General features: G+C 38.6%; 2 protein-coding genes across 2 annotated transcripts; one reads left to right on the top strand and one right to left on the bottom strand.

Moving 5' to 3' along the window:
• Positions 1 to 525: 525 nt before the first annotated feature.
• On the bottom strand, positions 526 to 5,479 carry DNAJB9 (DnaJ heat shock protein family (Hsp40) member B9). The gene is made up of 3 exons (XM_039862770.1): positions 5,028 to 5,479; positions 2,992 to 3,218; positions 526 to 2,014 (listed from the first exon to the last, which is right to left on the bottom strand). Exons 1-3 carry the CDS (start codon positions 5,369 to 5,371, stop codon positions 1,563 to 1,565), a joined length of 1,023 nt encoding a protein of 340 aa, XP_039718704.1. The 5' UTR covers positions 5,372 to 5,479; the 3' UTR covers positions 526 to 1,562.
• On the top strand, positions 5,363 to 11,852 carry THAP5 (THAP domain containing 5). The gene is made up of 3 exons (XM_039862769.1): positions 5,363 to 5,502; positions 8,305 to 8,497; positions 9,000 to 11,852. The coding sequence occupies exons 1-3, from the start codon at positions 5,423 to 5,425 to the stop codon at positions 9,912 to 9,914; spliced, it is 1,188 nt and encodes a 395-aa protein (XP_039718703.1). The 5' UTR covers positions 5,363 to 5,422; the 3' UTR covers positions 9,915 to 11,852.
• The last annotated feature ends 2,739 nt before the right edge of the window (positions 11,853 to 14,591 follow it).

Here is a 14,591-nt window from a genome sequence, read left to right as displayed (position 1 = left end):
ATATAAAAATAATCCTTAAAATTAATCCTGATTTTTTTGCCTCATTTGTTTTGAGAGGCTGCAGATAATCCTCAGATCAAAATTCCAGGTATGGTTATTTTCCTGTTTTCAAACAAAAGTAGTAGGTATAACTTTCAGGAAGTTAAGGTATGTAAATAGAAGAATTTTCTTCAGTTTTAAAATAAAGAGGATTATTAATAAATATAGCTTTATGCAAAGTCTCCGCTTTTTCCCAACCAGGTTAAGAGGAAAGAACCAATGGTAAAAATAATTGCTCTTAGCAAATACATCAAAATTATAATTATCAAAAATCTTCAAGCTACCAAAATTTGTGAGGGGAGGAGGAGAGAGCATAGAAATTAGCAAATGGCAATCCAACCAGGTCACATCAGGGTTTCCTGGTTAGTCAAAGTAACTTCTGGAACAGGGCTATGGTCAGCGTAAGCAGCCCCATTGCTTACAGTGACAAGCACACTTCTGGACTTGCGGAATAAACTTTTCACAATAAAATGACAACAGAGAACATCATGTTGTAAATATTATATTTCTCTCACTCACAATGTTGTATGAGACATTAACTACTTTAATAGGTATCCATAGGATTAATACTCGTATGGAGTATAACGTGGAAAAATGCGGAACTAAAGAAATAGGTCTATCTGAAAACAAAAGCACGTATTTCTTAGGATTTAAAAATATTGCACATAATAAGGTTGCGCAGAAATTACTGGCTGTTCTTACAAACAGAATGAGGTATTAGTCAATCTGTAGATAATGAGTGCAAAAAAGAGGAACCACACACACACAAAAGACATAAATCCATATTAAGCCCGAGAGAGCCAACAATTAAGAAAGAAAGAAATGTGAAGATATAGAAAGTAGCTATGATTCCAACATTACAAAATCATTAGCCAGGATCCAAACATGTAACAATCTCTTGACAATATTTCATAAATTTTCAACTTTCAGCTTAAATGACTATGAGCAATCACTTCCTTTACTGCAGAAAAGCATGGTTCTGTGGTAAATATCAAACCATGCCTTTCTGAAGCTTTCGGTGGAAATTAACCAAGGTACTGCTGCCATCCTTTACTGAATGACTCATTATTCAGTTTCACGTATACTTAGCAACCCAAGTCAGAGATGCTACAGAGCATGCAATTTTAATCAGAAAGGTTTCGTGGCAAAAATCGGTCAAGATCACACAATTTAAATCTACAATGACTTTTAAAGTTTAACCTTTAAATATGTATCAGGCAAATTTGATCTTTTCTTGGTAATAAAACTGTCCACATTAATAAGCTCAAGGGCAGATAGAGAAAAAAAAAACCAGGCAGGTTTTTTTTTTAAAGAACCTTTCTTAATCAGGGAAATTAATAATTAACTATTTCTCTACTAACTGAATGTTGCTTCGTTTGTCAAAAACAATTTAAATATATTTAATAGCTATATCAAGTTAAGTGAAATCATGCATTTGTCAAAAGAGTTCACAGAAAATTGTTTTGCATCAAAGATACTGAAGAACAGTCAACTAGCTGGGTTTAGTGAGAACAGAACGTGAACTACTGCCCCGAACAGTCGGTGTACGTAGTCACCATATTTCCTCTTCTCTGGGTGACAGTCCTGCAGTGCTTGCTAGATCCATGGAACCTATTTTCAGTCTGTACTGTGTGCCGACTGGTCGTGTCAAAACCACTAAAAGAAAACATTTTCTCCATATCTTCGAACATGTCATCAAACAGTCCACCTCCAAAAGAAAACTCTTGGAAATGATGCCTTTGTCTACTAGAGCCATCCTGGTGTGTCTGGAAGTGATTTTCAAAATGCTTCTTGGACCGAGTGTTTTGGTTTTGACCAAAGAAACCAAAGTCTTTGAATAAGTCATCAAAATTGAAGTTAAATGACTGCTCGAAAGAACTTCCACTGCCTCTTTGTCCTTTACCATTAGTGAAAGCACTGTGTCCAAGCGTGTCATACTCTTTTCGCCTATTAGCATCTGAGAGTGTTTCATATGCTGCAAGAAATAAAAATACTTCAGTAACTTAAGGTAATCAAAATCATATACATCCAAATCTCTTCAAATAAGTAAATTCGACTCTCTATTTAAGAGAAGGATTTCATATTATAAGTAAAACCCGAACGCTATACACATAAGAATAAAGTTAAAATAGAAGTTACAAAAGGCAGGGACTCTGTCTTGTTCACTACATAGTATCAGCAGTGAGCACAATGCCTGCCCCCTGTAAATATCCAATAAGTATTTGTGAAATGAATGCTACCATTACTACAAATAAACCTGTGGAAAATGATTAGTTATCCTTCGTATTATTTGTGTGAAACCATTACTTGTATTAAAGAATCTGATGTCAAATATAACTAATTAAGAGGAATTTAGATCTTTCATTTCCTTGCTAGTTGAAGTAAATGTTTAACTCCGACCCCCTACTCATTTAACTCCACCCACCAGTAATTACTGAAATGTCCAGGAGGTGCAACTTGTTTTAGAACTAGTCTTATGTCAAAATTTCTTTCATATTTTTCATTTTAAAGACACATGTGGCTTTGAATTGTAAATCAAGTGAAATAATAAACCAAGGTATTTCAGTCTGTTTAAAAATTTTACGCTTAGTATTTTTTATAATCTCCATACTTAGTTAAAACTATGTTTCATAAGTTAGTTTATAAGTTTTGAGTACTGAATATTCCTTCTGACATAGAAACAATAAGCAATTTTTATAATAATGAAAAAAATGAAATAATCAATTTTCAACATTTCTGGAACTGTATGCCAATAAAAAAATACTACCATTCATCCATCCAGGAATCAAAGTATCTATTAGAAAACAGTCTCAAGAATCTCACTATGTTAACAGGTAGATCCCACTCCCCCTCCCAGCTCCACAAAATCTTCAAATACACATACACTTCTTAGCTATCATTCTCCTTTACCAGTTAATACCTGTGCGACCTCAGAGATAGTCATCGACTTACCTTCTGCAATCTCTCTGAATTTTGTTTCAGCATCGGGGCTTTTATTTTTGTCAGGATGGTACTTCATGGCCAACTTGTGAAAGGCCTTCTTGATCTGGCGCTCTGATGCCGATTTTGGCACACCTAAGATATCATAGTAACTTTTGGAGGCCAAAATTAATTCTGTTATCATTAAAATGCAGATTGCAAAGATGAAAACTGACTGGGGAGTAGCCATTTCTAATAACCTAAAAGAGAAAAGAAAAAAAATTTATACATGGAACTAATCTTAAGACTTTTTAAAGAAATCCAATGAACTTTTAGGAGATATACTTAATATAGTATTAAAATGTTAAACATATAGTAGCTTGTATCTGTTCCCATGTTATTTCACTTACATAGGCTTTATTACCTCTAAATTGGTTATAACCTTCTTGAAAGCAAATATAATTCAACCAAATTGAGAAATATCTTTCTTGTCTTTGACTTTCCACTGATACTCTGGACATACAGAGTAGGCACAAAAACATTCAATAACTTTTTTTTTTTTACTAGTTAATGTTAAAGACTCATCCTATGTGAGCATTGTAAAAAGGGCAAAAAATCTAAATAATATTTTAAAGGGTCTCAATCGTCAAGAATTCATATTCAAAGGAGGCTAAAAATCTAAATAATATTTTAAAGGGTCTCAATCGTCAAGAATTCATATTCAAAGGGGGCTAAAAAAGTATTTTTTCACAGGAAAAAAAAAAGTACATTACCAAGGTGAAGAGCTCAGTAAGCTTAAATTAGGAATGATCTTCTCTCCCTAAAAAAGTACCAGCTTCGCTTTTATTTCCCCAAGGTGAAGCAAGGATTGTAAATATACACTCAGTATCACAATATTAACAATGCAGTAATAGAATGTAATCGTTTTTCACTGTAAGATCTCAAATATTTAACAAAAAGCATGTGTAAGTCTTCTTAAAACCTCATAATTAATCGAATAAGATTTCTGCTAAGGTTGGTAAAAAATGAACTTTCTATAGTTCGTACTTTCGACACGTTCTTATTTTCAAACCGAGAAGTAGCCATTAAAACATTTCTCTAACCTTTGATAAAATTAACTTCAAATTCTTGACGGCACAGATTTAACGATTTAGGATTCAAAAGAAATACTCTTGTTTTTTGAACGGTGTCACGGCAGTCCTCAATAACCTATGATGACATAACGAGGCTGACGAAAGACACTATGGTTTGTGGAAACTGCATGCCTCCCTCTCCTGTGGCCTTTTCTGAGCATAATTAGCAGGTAGGTTACTTCTTTCCAGAGAGTTACTCAGAGTCATGGGGACCAGGGATCAAATACAAACTCCTTGTGGAAAGAACACAAGCCCAGGGCACACTGTGGACGCCGCGGCCCCTGCAGGTCGCTCCCCAGTCGAAGGGCGAGTCTGCACCCGGAGGGGTTTAATAAACGTTATTCCAGTCTCGAGCTGAATATCTGATGCTTTTGAAGTGGACTGCCGTTTGCATTACACCGACTTCTCATTCCCAAGAGGGGCCCGCCGGACAGCAGCGCGGGCCCTACGCCCCACGCCGCGGGCCGCCTGGGCTGGACGGTCCCGCGGTCACCCAGAGGTGACCGACACACGCCCCGTCCGTCCCGGCGCCGCCTGGGGAGGAAGGGGGGTGCAGGGGGGCGGGCTGACCGCGGCCCCGCGACCCCCGCTCCGCCTTTCCCGGAGGCGCTGTCCGGCGCCTGAGAAGGCCAGCGGCTCAGCTCCGAACGCGAAACGCACGACTCGGGTTCGGCCATCGCCATCTCCTTCTCCCTACTCCCTTCCGCAAGAACGCCAGGCAGCCCCCAAGCTCTTACGGCGACCACGGGGAACAAGGAGGCCAAGTCAGCCCACGAAGGCCGACCGAGGCCCCAGGGTCGCTCTGAACCCCCCAGCCCGTAACCCCGGCCTAGTCCGCCACCCGCACCCTCCGGCCGCTGCTGACGCCCGGTCCTCACCCCGGCCCCCGCGGCCTCCAGGAGCCCGCGCTCGCCCCACTGCGGCTGGTACACGGACCTCACCCCACTCCTGCCGCCGCGGCCGCCGCGTCCCCGCTCAGCCGGCTCCCCACTGCCGAGCGGCCGCTGCAGGCGCCTCCGCCTCTGGAGACGACCTACACGAAACGCTCCCCTATTGGCTCTCGTCGCCCCACCTGACCCTGGCGCCCTACGCGCACGTGGAAAACTGTTGTGGCCGCTCAGCCAATGCGTCACTTCCGGTTCCACCTCCCGAAAGGGCGGTGCCGAAGCCCGCGGAAGCGGAAGTGAGTCGATGACGGCGGCGTCTTTCCGCGCGGCCCGTCCCGGCGCAGGCGCGGTGGCTCGGGCGGCCCGGAGTCGCGGCCCCGCTGCAGCGAGCATCCCTCTCCTGCGCCGTGAGTCGGCCGGGGCTTCCCCGGCCGAACCGGAGTGATGCCTCGCTACTGCGCAGCGATTTGCTGTAAGAACCGCCGAGGTCGGAACAATAAAGACCGAAAGCTGAGTTTTTACCCGTAAGTTGTAATGGGAGCAGAAGCGTCAGCTTTGCTTTTGGGCCCCGGTCCTATGCCCTTTAGGATCGGTTCTGCTTTAGAAATTCGTCCTCAGCAATCCGGGTCTGGTCTGTCACATCTCAGGACGGGGGCGTGAAGGTTCGAGTTCTGTTTACCTAGCAATGTCCTAACTATGCAAAGGACGCTGGGCCGGTCGCGAGACTTAGGGGTTTGTTTACTTAAAACAGTGAAGCTTGCGCGGCGCCCTGTGGTTTGCAGAGCGTTTCCCCACCTCACCTGACCTCATTTCATAGAATGAACACCACCGCTTAAGGCGCACATCAAACCTGCCAGGTGGAAAGCTGCACTCAAGTCAGTTTACGCCCATTGTGAGTTAGGTCGCACAGTTAACTCGATTCCATTTTTCTCATAAGGAAACCGAGACTTGAAGGTTTGGTGGCAGAGCCAGAATTAGAACCTGTCTCCCGCTCAGGGCTCAATATTTTCTCTTCGTTTGTACAGAGAACAGGATGTTATTCCGAACACTAATGCCACGAAATAGTTCCATGAAACCACAGAAGTACATACTCATATTTATTCAGAAGTTCAAAACGAGCAAGCAGTAGGGTGTAATAATTTAATAGAGTCCAGGCTCCAAAACCAGACTTAATAAGTTCACATCCTGGCTCCGCTACTTCGTAGCTGAATGACTTGAAAATTATTTAACTCTGTGCCTGTGATCTCTCATTTGTAAAGATATTGGAGATATTCATAGAACCTAATTCACATGTAGTCTGTAAGGACGTAGTTCCTTTTTTCTTGTATTTAAAAATAATTAATTTAGCTTTAACGTGTTAGTTTTTTACTTTCTTCGATTTTTCACCAGTTATTTTATGAACCCTATTCTACTCTAGACCTGAAGCTTTCTGTTCACTAAAGATTCTGCAGCTTTCCATTATCTTAACTAATGTGGGAGAGAACCCCTGCTAACTCCACTTAATTCACACATGGCAGTATTTTCAGGGTTCTTTCTCACCTGAAATCCTTCCACAAAATGCAGAGATACTTTTTTTAGGGAAAAAAATCCAGTCCAAGGGCATCTGATGGGAAAATGGCTCTGGCTCTAAGGTTTGTAGCAAAGGATTATGTTGAGCTTGATTTAGCCTGATGTTTCTCAGATATATTTGGCCTTGGACTTGGGGGGCATGACTCCATACTCACAATTCTTTAAATTAAACCTGTGTCCGCATAGTTACTGTTTTTAGGGAGGGAAAAAATAATGTCGAAAGAAGTTGATTATAAAGTTTTTTTCCCCTCAAAATGTGAATTTACTGAAAGCGGACTTTTTAAATGATTTTTTAAAATCATTTAACCGTTGAGAAAGCATGGTAGTCCAGTTACGAATAAGTATTCAAAAAATATTTTTTTCTTGTATTTGATAACAGCATGAAATTACATTAAAAAACACCACAAAAGGTATGAACTTTTCTGTGGCTAGAAGAATTCAGGTCCTCTGAAAAGAAAATTCTTTTTGCCTTAAAATTTGGGGGGTGGGGGGAGGAGGTAATGCCTATCATCCTTATAAGCTGGTATTGATATGTGCAAGGTTAAAAATTTTTCAAACCGTGTATGAATGTTATATTTATAGTAAGAACATCCAAAGGTAGATCATCTGATTTTTCGATGTTAGGAAATCAGGATTAGAAGTTATTTTCTTCAAAGTACCCAGACTCTTTTTTCCCTTAGCATCTTCAAAAGTTATCAATATTTAGGAAGGAAAAAGCATGGTAATACAAAGCATAAACTAAATGGTCGAGGTTGGGATGAATGTATAACTGCTGCTTTTTGTATGAGAAACCTTATGTTACTATTTTGCAAAAATAAGATTATGTAATATGTCTTCTACTGTAAAATCATTTTTTAAAAGAGTTACTATTAACTTGTTTAATGCAGTTTAACCCAAACCTGTTTAGACTAGTAGAAAAAAGTTAAATCTGTCGAATTTCTGCCATTGTCTAGCTTTGCCTATAAAATAGATTGCAGTGTGTTAGAGCCAACTCAAAAATCAAGGTTATTGTAAGTAGACAGATAAAAGAGCTGTCTTGACCTCCTCTGTCTTTTTGATTTGTTTCATATTATAAAATGTCTGAGTCTGTCTTTTTAAAGATGTTTGGCTCTTGTGTCAGTTTCTCTTTTCAAAACTTGAATTTATAGTTCGCAGCTCATTGATTTTAGATGTCTAGAAATACTGGATTAAGTTAACATATGGGTACAACTGAGGCCAATTCTGATAAAGAGAATGGAATCTTAGTAGTTTTATAAGATTTCATATTCATTTTATTGTCAGCTAAACCATTTGTTTGAATTAACTTCTTATTTTAAAAACGCTAACATAAATAAGAGCCTAAAAATACTCCTTTGAATTATAGACAAGAAATTGTTTGACTTGTACTATTAGAATGAATTATATTTCAATAAGACTTTGTAGTTTATACAGAGCTCTTTCGTAATCCTAGGCAAACTGCATCACAAAATAAAAGTAGAACACGATCCACAGAAAACATGAATAGATTTTTTTGTTGTCTTGGGACACATATATTTTACTTGAAGGGACTGAGTTCTGTTTTACCGGCCATTCTTCTCAGAGCTTTGGCCACATACTGTACATCTCAGTCCTCTTTACTGCAGAGGTGACACGGTGGTAGTTGTCATAAGATGCTCTTGCATGGCAGGATGGCCGCCTTTCTTTGACACATAGGTTACTTATATATGCAGTGCTGAAATTGTAAAAATATAGCAAATTTTTTTTTTTTTTAATTTCAGGTTTCCTCTACATGACAAAGAAAGACTTCAAAAATGGTTAAAGAATATGAAACGAGATTCATGGGTTCCCAGTAAATACCAGTTCTTGTGTAGTGACCATTTCACTCCTGACTCTCTTGACGTCAGATGGGGTATCCGATATTTGAAACAAACTGCGATTCCAACAATATTTTCTTTGCCTGAAGATGATCAGGTATTGGAGGCAGGGTGTAGGGGAGGGGGGATAATGCAGAGCAGGACGGTAGATTGCAGGGTGGCAGGTAATCAGGTGGAGGGGGTGAGAGGGAAAGACAGTTGCTGGGAAAATATACTTGAGAAAAAGGAAAACTAAATTATGCTTTTACTAAAAGTGTGATGATTTTTTAAAACTTGAAACCATTGTGAAGCATAGCTTAAGAGGAGCAAACAGTAACACATACGTAAATCATCATTATTATAAGTTAATGATCTAATATTTTTTTACTGCTCTTTTGATTGATCTGTAATGTTTCCATCATATATTGACTATACTCGATGCATTTTAAAAAACACTTTAAAGTCTATTTGAGTTATAATGTTCTTAGAACATTTTTTTTTAACTGAACAAATTGCTTGGCCAACATACTGCTCAAAGTTGTAATTAAGTATTCAGCACTGGCTAAGGGAATAAACCTAATAAGGCCATCTTTTTAGAATTTGAAAATATTATTTTCTAGGAAAAAAACCCTTCCAAAAAAAAATGGCAGAAGAAAAAATTAGACGATGAGAAAGAAATGCGCCTAAAAGCCAAGTCAGAAGAATCATTTGCATCAAATGAGCCAAAGAAAAATACAGTTAACACAGATGTCCTCCCTGAGCATGCAGAAGTACTTGGTTCATCTGCCTCGGTGACACCACCAGCTCCAAAAACAGGAAGTGTACACAGTAACGTATTAACTCTTAATCTAGTTAAACAAAATACTGGACAACCAGCATCTACCTTAGAAACATCAATTAACCAAGACATAAGTATAGGTGGTTTTCACACGACTTTTGAGAATCTAAATTCTACTACTATTACTTTGACAACTTCAAATTCAGAAGGTGTCCAGCAGTCTTTGGAAACCCAAGAAGTGCTTGAAATAACTACCAGTCATCTTGCTAATCCGAACATTACAAATACTTCCATGGAAATTAAGTCAGCACAGGAAAGTCCATTCTTATTCAGCACCATTTCTCAAACAGTTGAAGAATTAAACACAAATAAAGAATCGGTTATTGCCATTTTTGTACCCGCAGAAAATTTCAAACCTACAGTTAATTCTTTTATGCCTCCCCAAAAAGAAACTCTGGAAATGGAGGGCATTGACACTGAAGACTCCTTGTATAAGGATGTGGACTATGAGACAGAGGTTTTGCAAATCGAACATTCGTACTGTAGAAAAGATATAAATAAGGAACATCTTTGGCAGAAAGTCTCTAAACTCCACTCAAAGATAACGCTTCTTGAGCTGCAAGAGCAGCAAACTCTAGGAAGATTGAAGTCTTTAGAAGCTCTCATAAGGCAGCTAAAACAGGAGAACTGGCTATCTGAAGAGAATGTAAAGGTTATAGAAAACCATTTCACAACATACGAAGTCACTCTGATTTAAAGAGGTCTTAAAGCTGTGACTTTTATATAAGCACTTTGCAGCCAAATGTAATTATACATAAATTGAACTTTTTCCTGTATAACGTTCTTGTCTTAAGCCAAGGAAGTTCTCTAACACTTATGAACTGCATCCTGTTCCTGTAATGCTCATTTTTGGGAAAAACTAGAATGTTGTTGGGCTTAGAGGAAAAGTTTCTTTACTCGATAATTTTCCAAATTAAAGTTAAAACATAGTAAATAAATAACCTGATTAAGTCATAAAATGAGAGAACACAGATAATGGTAAGAAGAGCCCGGAGTGGAAATCAGGCTCAGGAACAGGCCTGGTTCCACCGCTGGCCTGTGCCTTGGGCAAGTTATTTACCAAGATTGAGCCTCAGTCTCTGATCTGTAAAATAAGGACGTGTTCTAGATCTCTAATGTCTGTTTCCTTATTCCTTCCCTTTCTAGTCAGATAATTTTAACAGAACAACTCATAATCGATGCTTGAATAATACTAGATGTTGGCTAGAAATTGGTATTTTTGACTATTGGATTATCCTCAGTATTGAATTCGGTGTTGTTGAACAGCAATATATTTTGGCTGTAGTTATGCCTAATGACAAGAAAATACTGCTATTATAATTTTATTCCAGTTGAACTAAATAAGGAACCACGTATTAGCCCAGTTCTTAGAAGAGGTACTTTAAACTTAAAAGAATATGTATTTCAGTATCTCATGTGTGGACAACCATCATGATACATAGTCATTTAAACTTCTTAACATCCTGTATTTAAGATTAGAAACCAGAAATTTGATGAGGTTAATTTTTTAAATATATATTATATTTTAGAAATCATAGTTTATTATGTGTAGCTTTTTAAAATGTGTACTTGTCATTTTTAAATTCCAGAATGATAGAGTAATAATACTATACATTCCCACTTAACATTTTATTAAAATTTATAAGCAGGAAATTAGAGATATGTGGTGACGACCTTAGGGAGATAAGTAGGAAAGAGAAGTGATGGTGATGTAAATATAAAATACTGCTTATGTTCGTACAAATTTAAGAATAATACACAAGCAAAAACTTAGTGGTAACAACAGAAATATAAATGTGGTGATTCCTAAAAATTGGCAGTTAATATAATTAAATATTACGGTTTATGGTGTGGAGCAAGTTCCTATCAATCTGATTCTAGAAAGTAACAAACATGTTTTTGGGCCTGGAAAATAAGGAGGTCAATAAATATTAGTTGCCCGAACAGCAAGTAGTATACTAATTGTTTCGTAAAGGCATGGCGATGATTTAGGGGCATAATTTACTTTTTATTACATTTTTTCAAGCTAATAAAATTAATTGCCATATGAATATATATCAGCTAATTACAAAAAAGTTGATTAAAAGTGTCTGTTGGGTGATCATGGGGGAAAAAACATTTTGATACATTAGGTGTATATAATTAGTAGAGTTAACATGTTGGATATGCTGTTGTTGTGTTTGCTAATACTTCTTTAAGATACACAATATAGGTGAAGATGGCCTTTATAAGTCATTATGAAATGTTACAATTCAGTTTTTAACTTTATACCTTGTTATTTTCTGTTTGTCTAAAGTTATTTAACTGGCTTTATTTAAACTTAATAATAAATTATAAACATTTAAGGTTTTTTCCTGGCTTGTCTGTATTGCTTAGGATGTTCTCAACCTGTTAACCTCTAAGTATATTTGGGGTTTTCAGCCAGCGTTATTTTTTACGTGGATTATTATAGGAGCCTCTTGGCTGATCTTGTCTGTATTTCGGTCCTTTTTGTATCATCCAGGACTCTGCTGTCCGCTTTTACCTAAACTGTAGATCTAGCTGTGTCACACTCCCAGCATGTAACTTTCCTAGCTCGGAAGCTATGACGACTCTCTGATACTTACAGAATAAAGCCAGACTTGTTGCTACCATATATATATGATCCTCCGTGATTCTCTTCCTCCTGTGTTCTAAACCCACTGGGCTTCTTAGCATTTCCCAAACACGTCAGACAGATGTCTTATCTCCTCTGCTTATTTTATTGCCTATATTCAACCAGTCTGTCAAAATTATATTTTGACTCTGGTGCAGTTTCATTCGTTTCAGACAAAATTGTTTTCTCTCTGCTCCTGCAGGCCTTTGTTTTATAATGCTGTAACATCATTTAGCTTGTACTTGTTTATATCGTGACATCTATGGCTGTCTCTTTGACTAGACTGTAAGCTTTTTGAAAGCAGAATTTTTATTATTCCTATTTCTCTGACAATGTAATATTTACTCAATATTTAGATGCATGTTTTAAGTTTGCCTACTTAGACTTCTTGGTTTTAATAACTTAAAATCAAGAACTTTCTTAACAGAGTTGGTCCTTGATGCCATGAGAATGATCAGGAAATTACTTGGGTCTTACAATCTTTTAAGATCTATGTTTCCAGTGGACAGTACAATTTGCCGGTTAGCTGCGTTGCCATCTATTAATTGAATTTTTGTTGTAGAAGGCTGTGCCCACCCCAGACTATTCCTTACTTTCTTCCCTTGATAATTAGAAAAGAAAATAAGTCCAAGAAAACTGCATATCATTATTTTGCCTGTGTGTCGGAGAGGTAGGTAAGTCAGATTTAGAAAGGTGTGATCAATACGTGGCATTGATCTAAACATCAAACAGAACTTTTCTGCATGTTTTTCGCTCTAAAATAAAAATCAGCCATGTATTAAATTGGAATATTGAGATGCAGATGACTTTTTCTATTTCTAAATTGAGCAGTTCTGCCAACTAATTACACTTTTGCTTTTTAGATTATGCTCTTATGTAATATTTTTGTGTGGGGGGGTGGCTGGGTAAAAACCCTCATTCACAATTTTTTGGGGGAAAAGCTATAGAGAAAAAGAGGAGGGGGAAATGTATGTAGATAAAGAGAAATTCCTTCAAGGAAGTGTCTTTGTTTCATTTTTCACCTTGACCTCCCATTTAACCCTCTGGCGGTCAATGCGTAGACCTTTGTCCTTATCAGCGATTGCATCTCCTTGAAAATGTCAACTCCGAGCACCTCATCTTCAGCAGTGAGTGGAACAGCTCACACTGCAACCAACAACCACGTTTTCACAGTCTCATCTCTGCAGTAGGTTATATTGTCCAAACATGGCTACAAAATGCACCTCAGCCCATATTCTCTGCTGTAGTGTGACCTTATCATTCCCTTGGCAAGAGGTGGAGTTCCTTTCTACGTTTTTGAATCTGGCGGGTTATGTGCCTGTTCTGAATGCAGCGAAAGTGGCTCTGCCCGTTCCAGACTCGGCCCGTAACTGGCCTGGCAGTTTCCACTTCCTCTTTGGAACAGTCGGTCCCTCTTAAGATGTCAGATGCCGTCTGAGATGTGATTATGCTGTGACCATGCTGGAGAAGAGACATCAGACATATGCATGAAGGAGCCAAGCCAACTAGCAGCCCCATCATCACAGAACCCCAAAAGATGCCATAATTGAAGTCCACAGATACCTCTGGAATTGGAGCAGGGGATCTGAAGACATACTAAAAAAAGGAATTGATTTAAGTTTATTAAGAATCAGTAGCCATCCCATACAACTTGGCAAGTGTCCCTTTCCTAACCTGGCAAAAGATTGGATATTCATTCTCTAGAGAGGACAGAGTGTCTCTAGAGAAGATTAAAAAAATGAACACGAACACCACACTAAAAAGCGGTATTAAGTGAAAGTTTAAAAACTGAGTAGTGACTCCAAGCCCCAACCCACCCCAGCATGTATCACATACTCAGTTCCCAGAACTCCGGCAGCCAACCTTAGACCCTCCAGTATTGTCTTGGAATATGACAAGATCAGGAAAAAAGAATAGGAAGATCTCACACTGGGAGTTCCAACTGGGCTCGGCTAAGACACTGCAGCAGTGATTCTCAACCCTCACTGTGTGTCGAAATCACCTGGGAAGCTTTAAAATTTTTCATTACCTTAATTTTCCAGATTCTCACAGAGAGCAAAAATAGAAAAGTATCGCTCCATGATGAAGCTTATGGACAAGGCTCGTCCCTGAGTACAGAGCTTCTCATCAACTTTTAAATGTCCTGCTGACTGACAGTCAATAGACAATTGAGGAGAGCACTTAATATTAAAGATAGTGACCAAGATACATAGTGGAAAACAGCAATTTGGAGAAAACAGATTAGGTAGAAGAAAAGTTAGAGGAAAGAACCCAACTATAATTAATGTTCTTACTTAGGCGAGACTTACATTCCTGAAAACAAAAACAATACCTTTTTAGAAGTTAAGGAAACAGCTCTAGTAATTTAAAGTGCGATATTAGAAATAAGTTGAGAAGATTAAATCTCCCAAAAAGTAGAGCCAAAAGACCAAGGGATAAGAAGAGATGAAAATAAAACGAGTCCAGTGTTAGGTGCTAAATTGTGTCTTCCAAACCCACATCCACGTGTTGGAGCTCTGACCTCGTACTAGGACTGTGTTTGGAGACAGAGCCTTAGAAAAGGTGATTAAGTTGAGATGAGGCTATTAGGATGGGCCCTCGTTCAGTCTGACTGGTGTCATTAGAAGAAATTTCAACACGCAGAGATGTCAGGGATGCCAGGGCATGGAGGAAAGACTGAGGACACAGTGAAGAAGGCGGCCTTCTGCAAACCCGGAGGAGAGGCCTCGGGAGAATCCA

The sequence above is a fragment of the Pteropus medius genome, unplaced genomic scaffold, assembly GCF_902729225.1.
Source record: "Pteropus medius unplaced genomic scaffold, Ma_sr-lr_union100, whole genome shotgun sequence".
Classification (NCBI taxonomy): domain Eukaryota; kingdom Metazoa; phylum Chordata; class Mammalia; order Chiroptera; family Pteropodidae; genus Pteropus; species Pteropus medius.
This window is presented reverse-complemented; position numbering and strand designations above follow the sequence as displayed.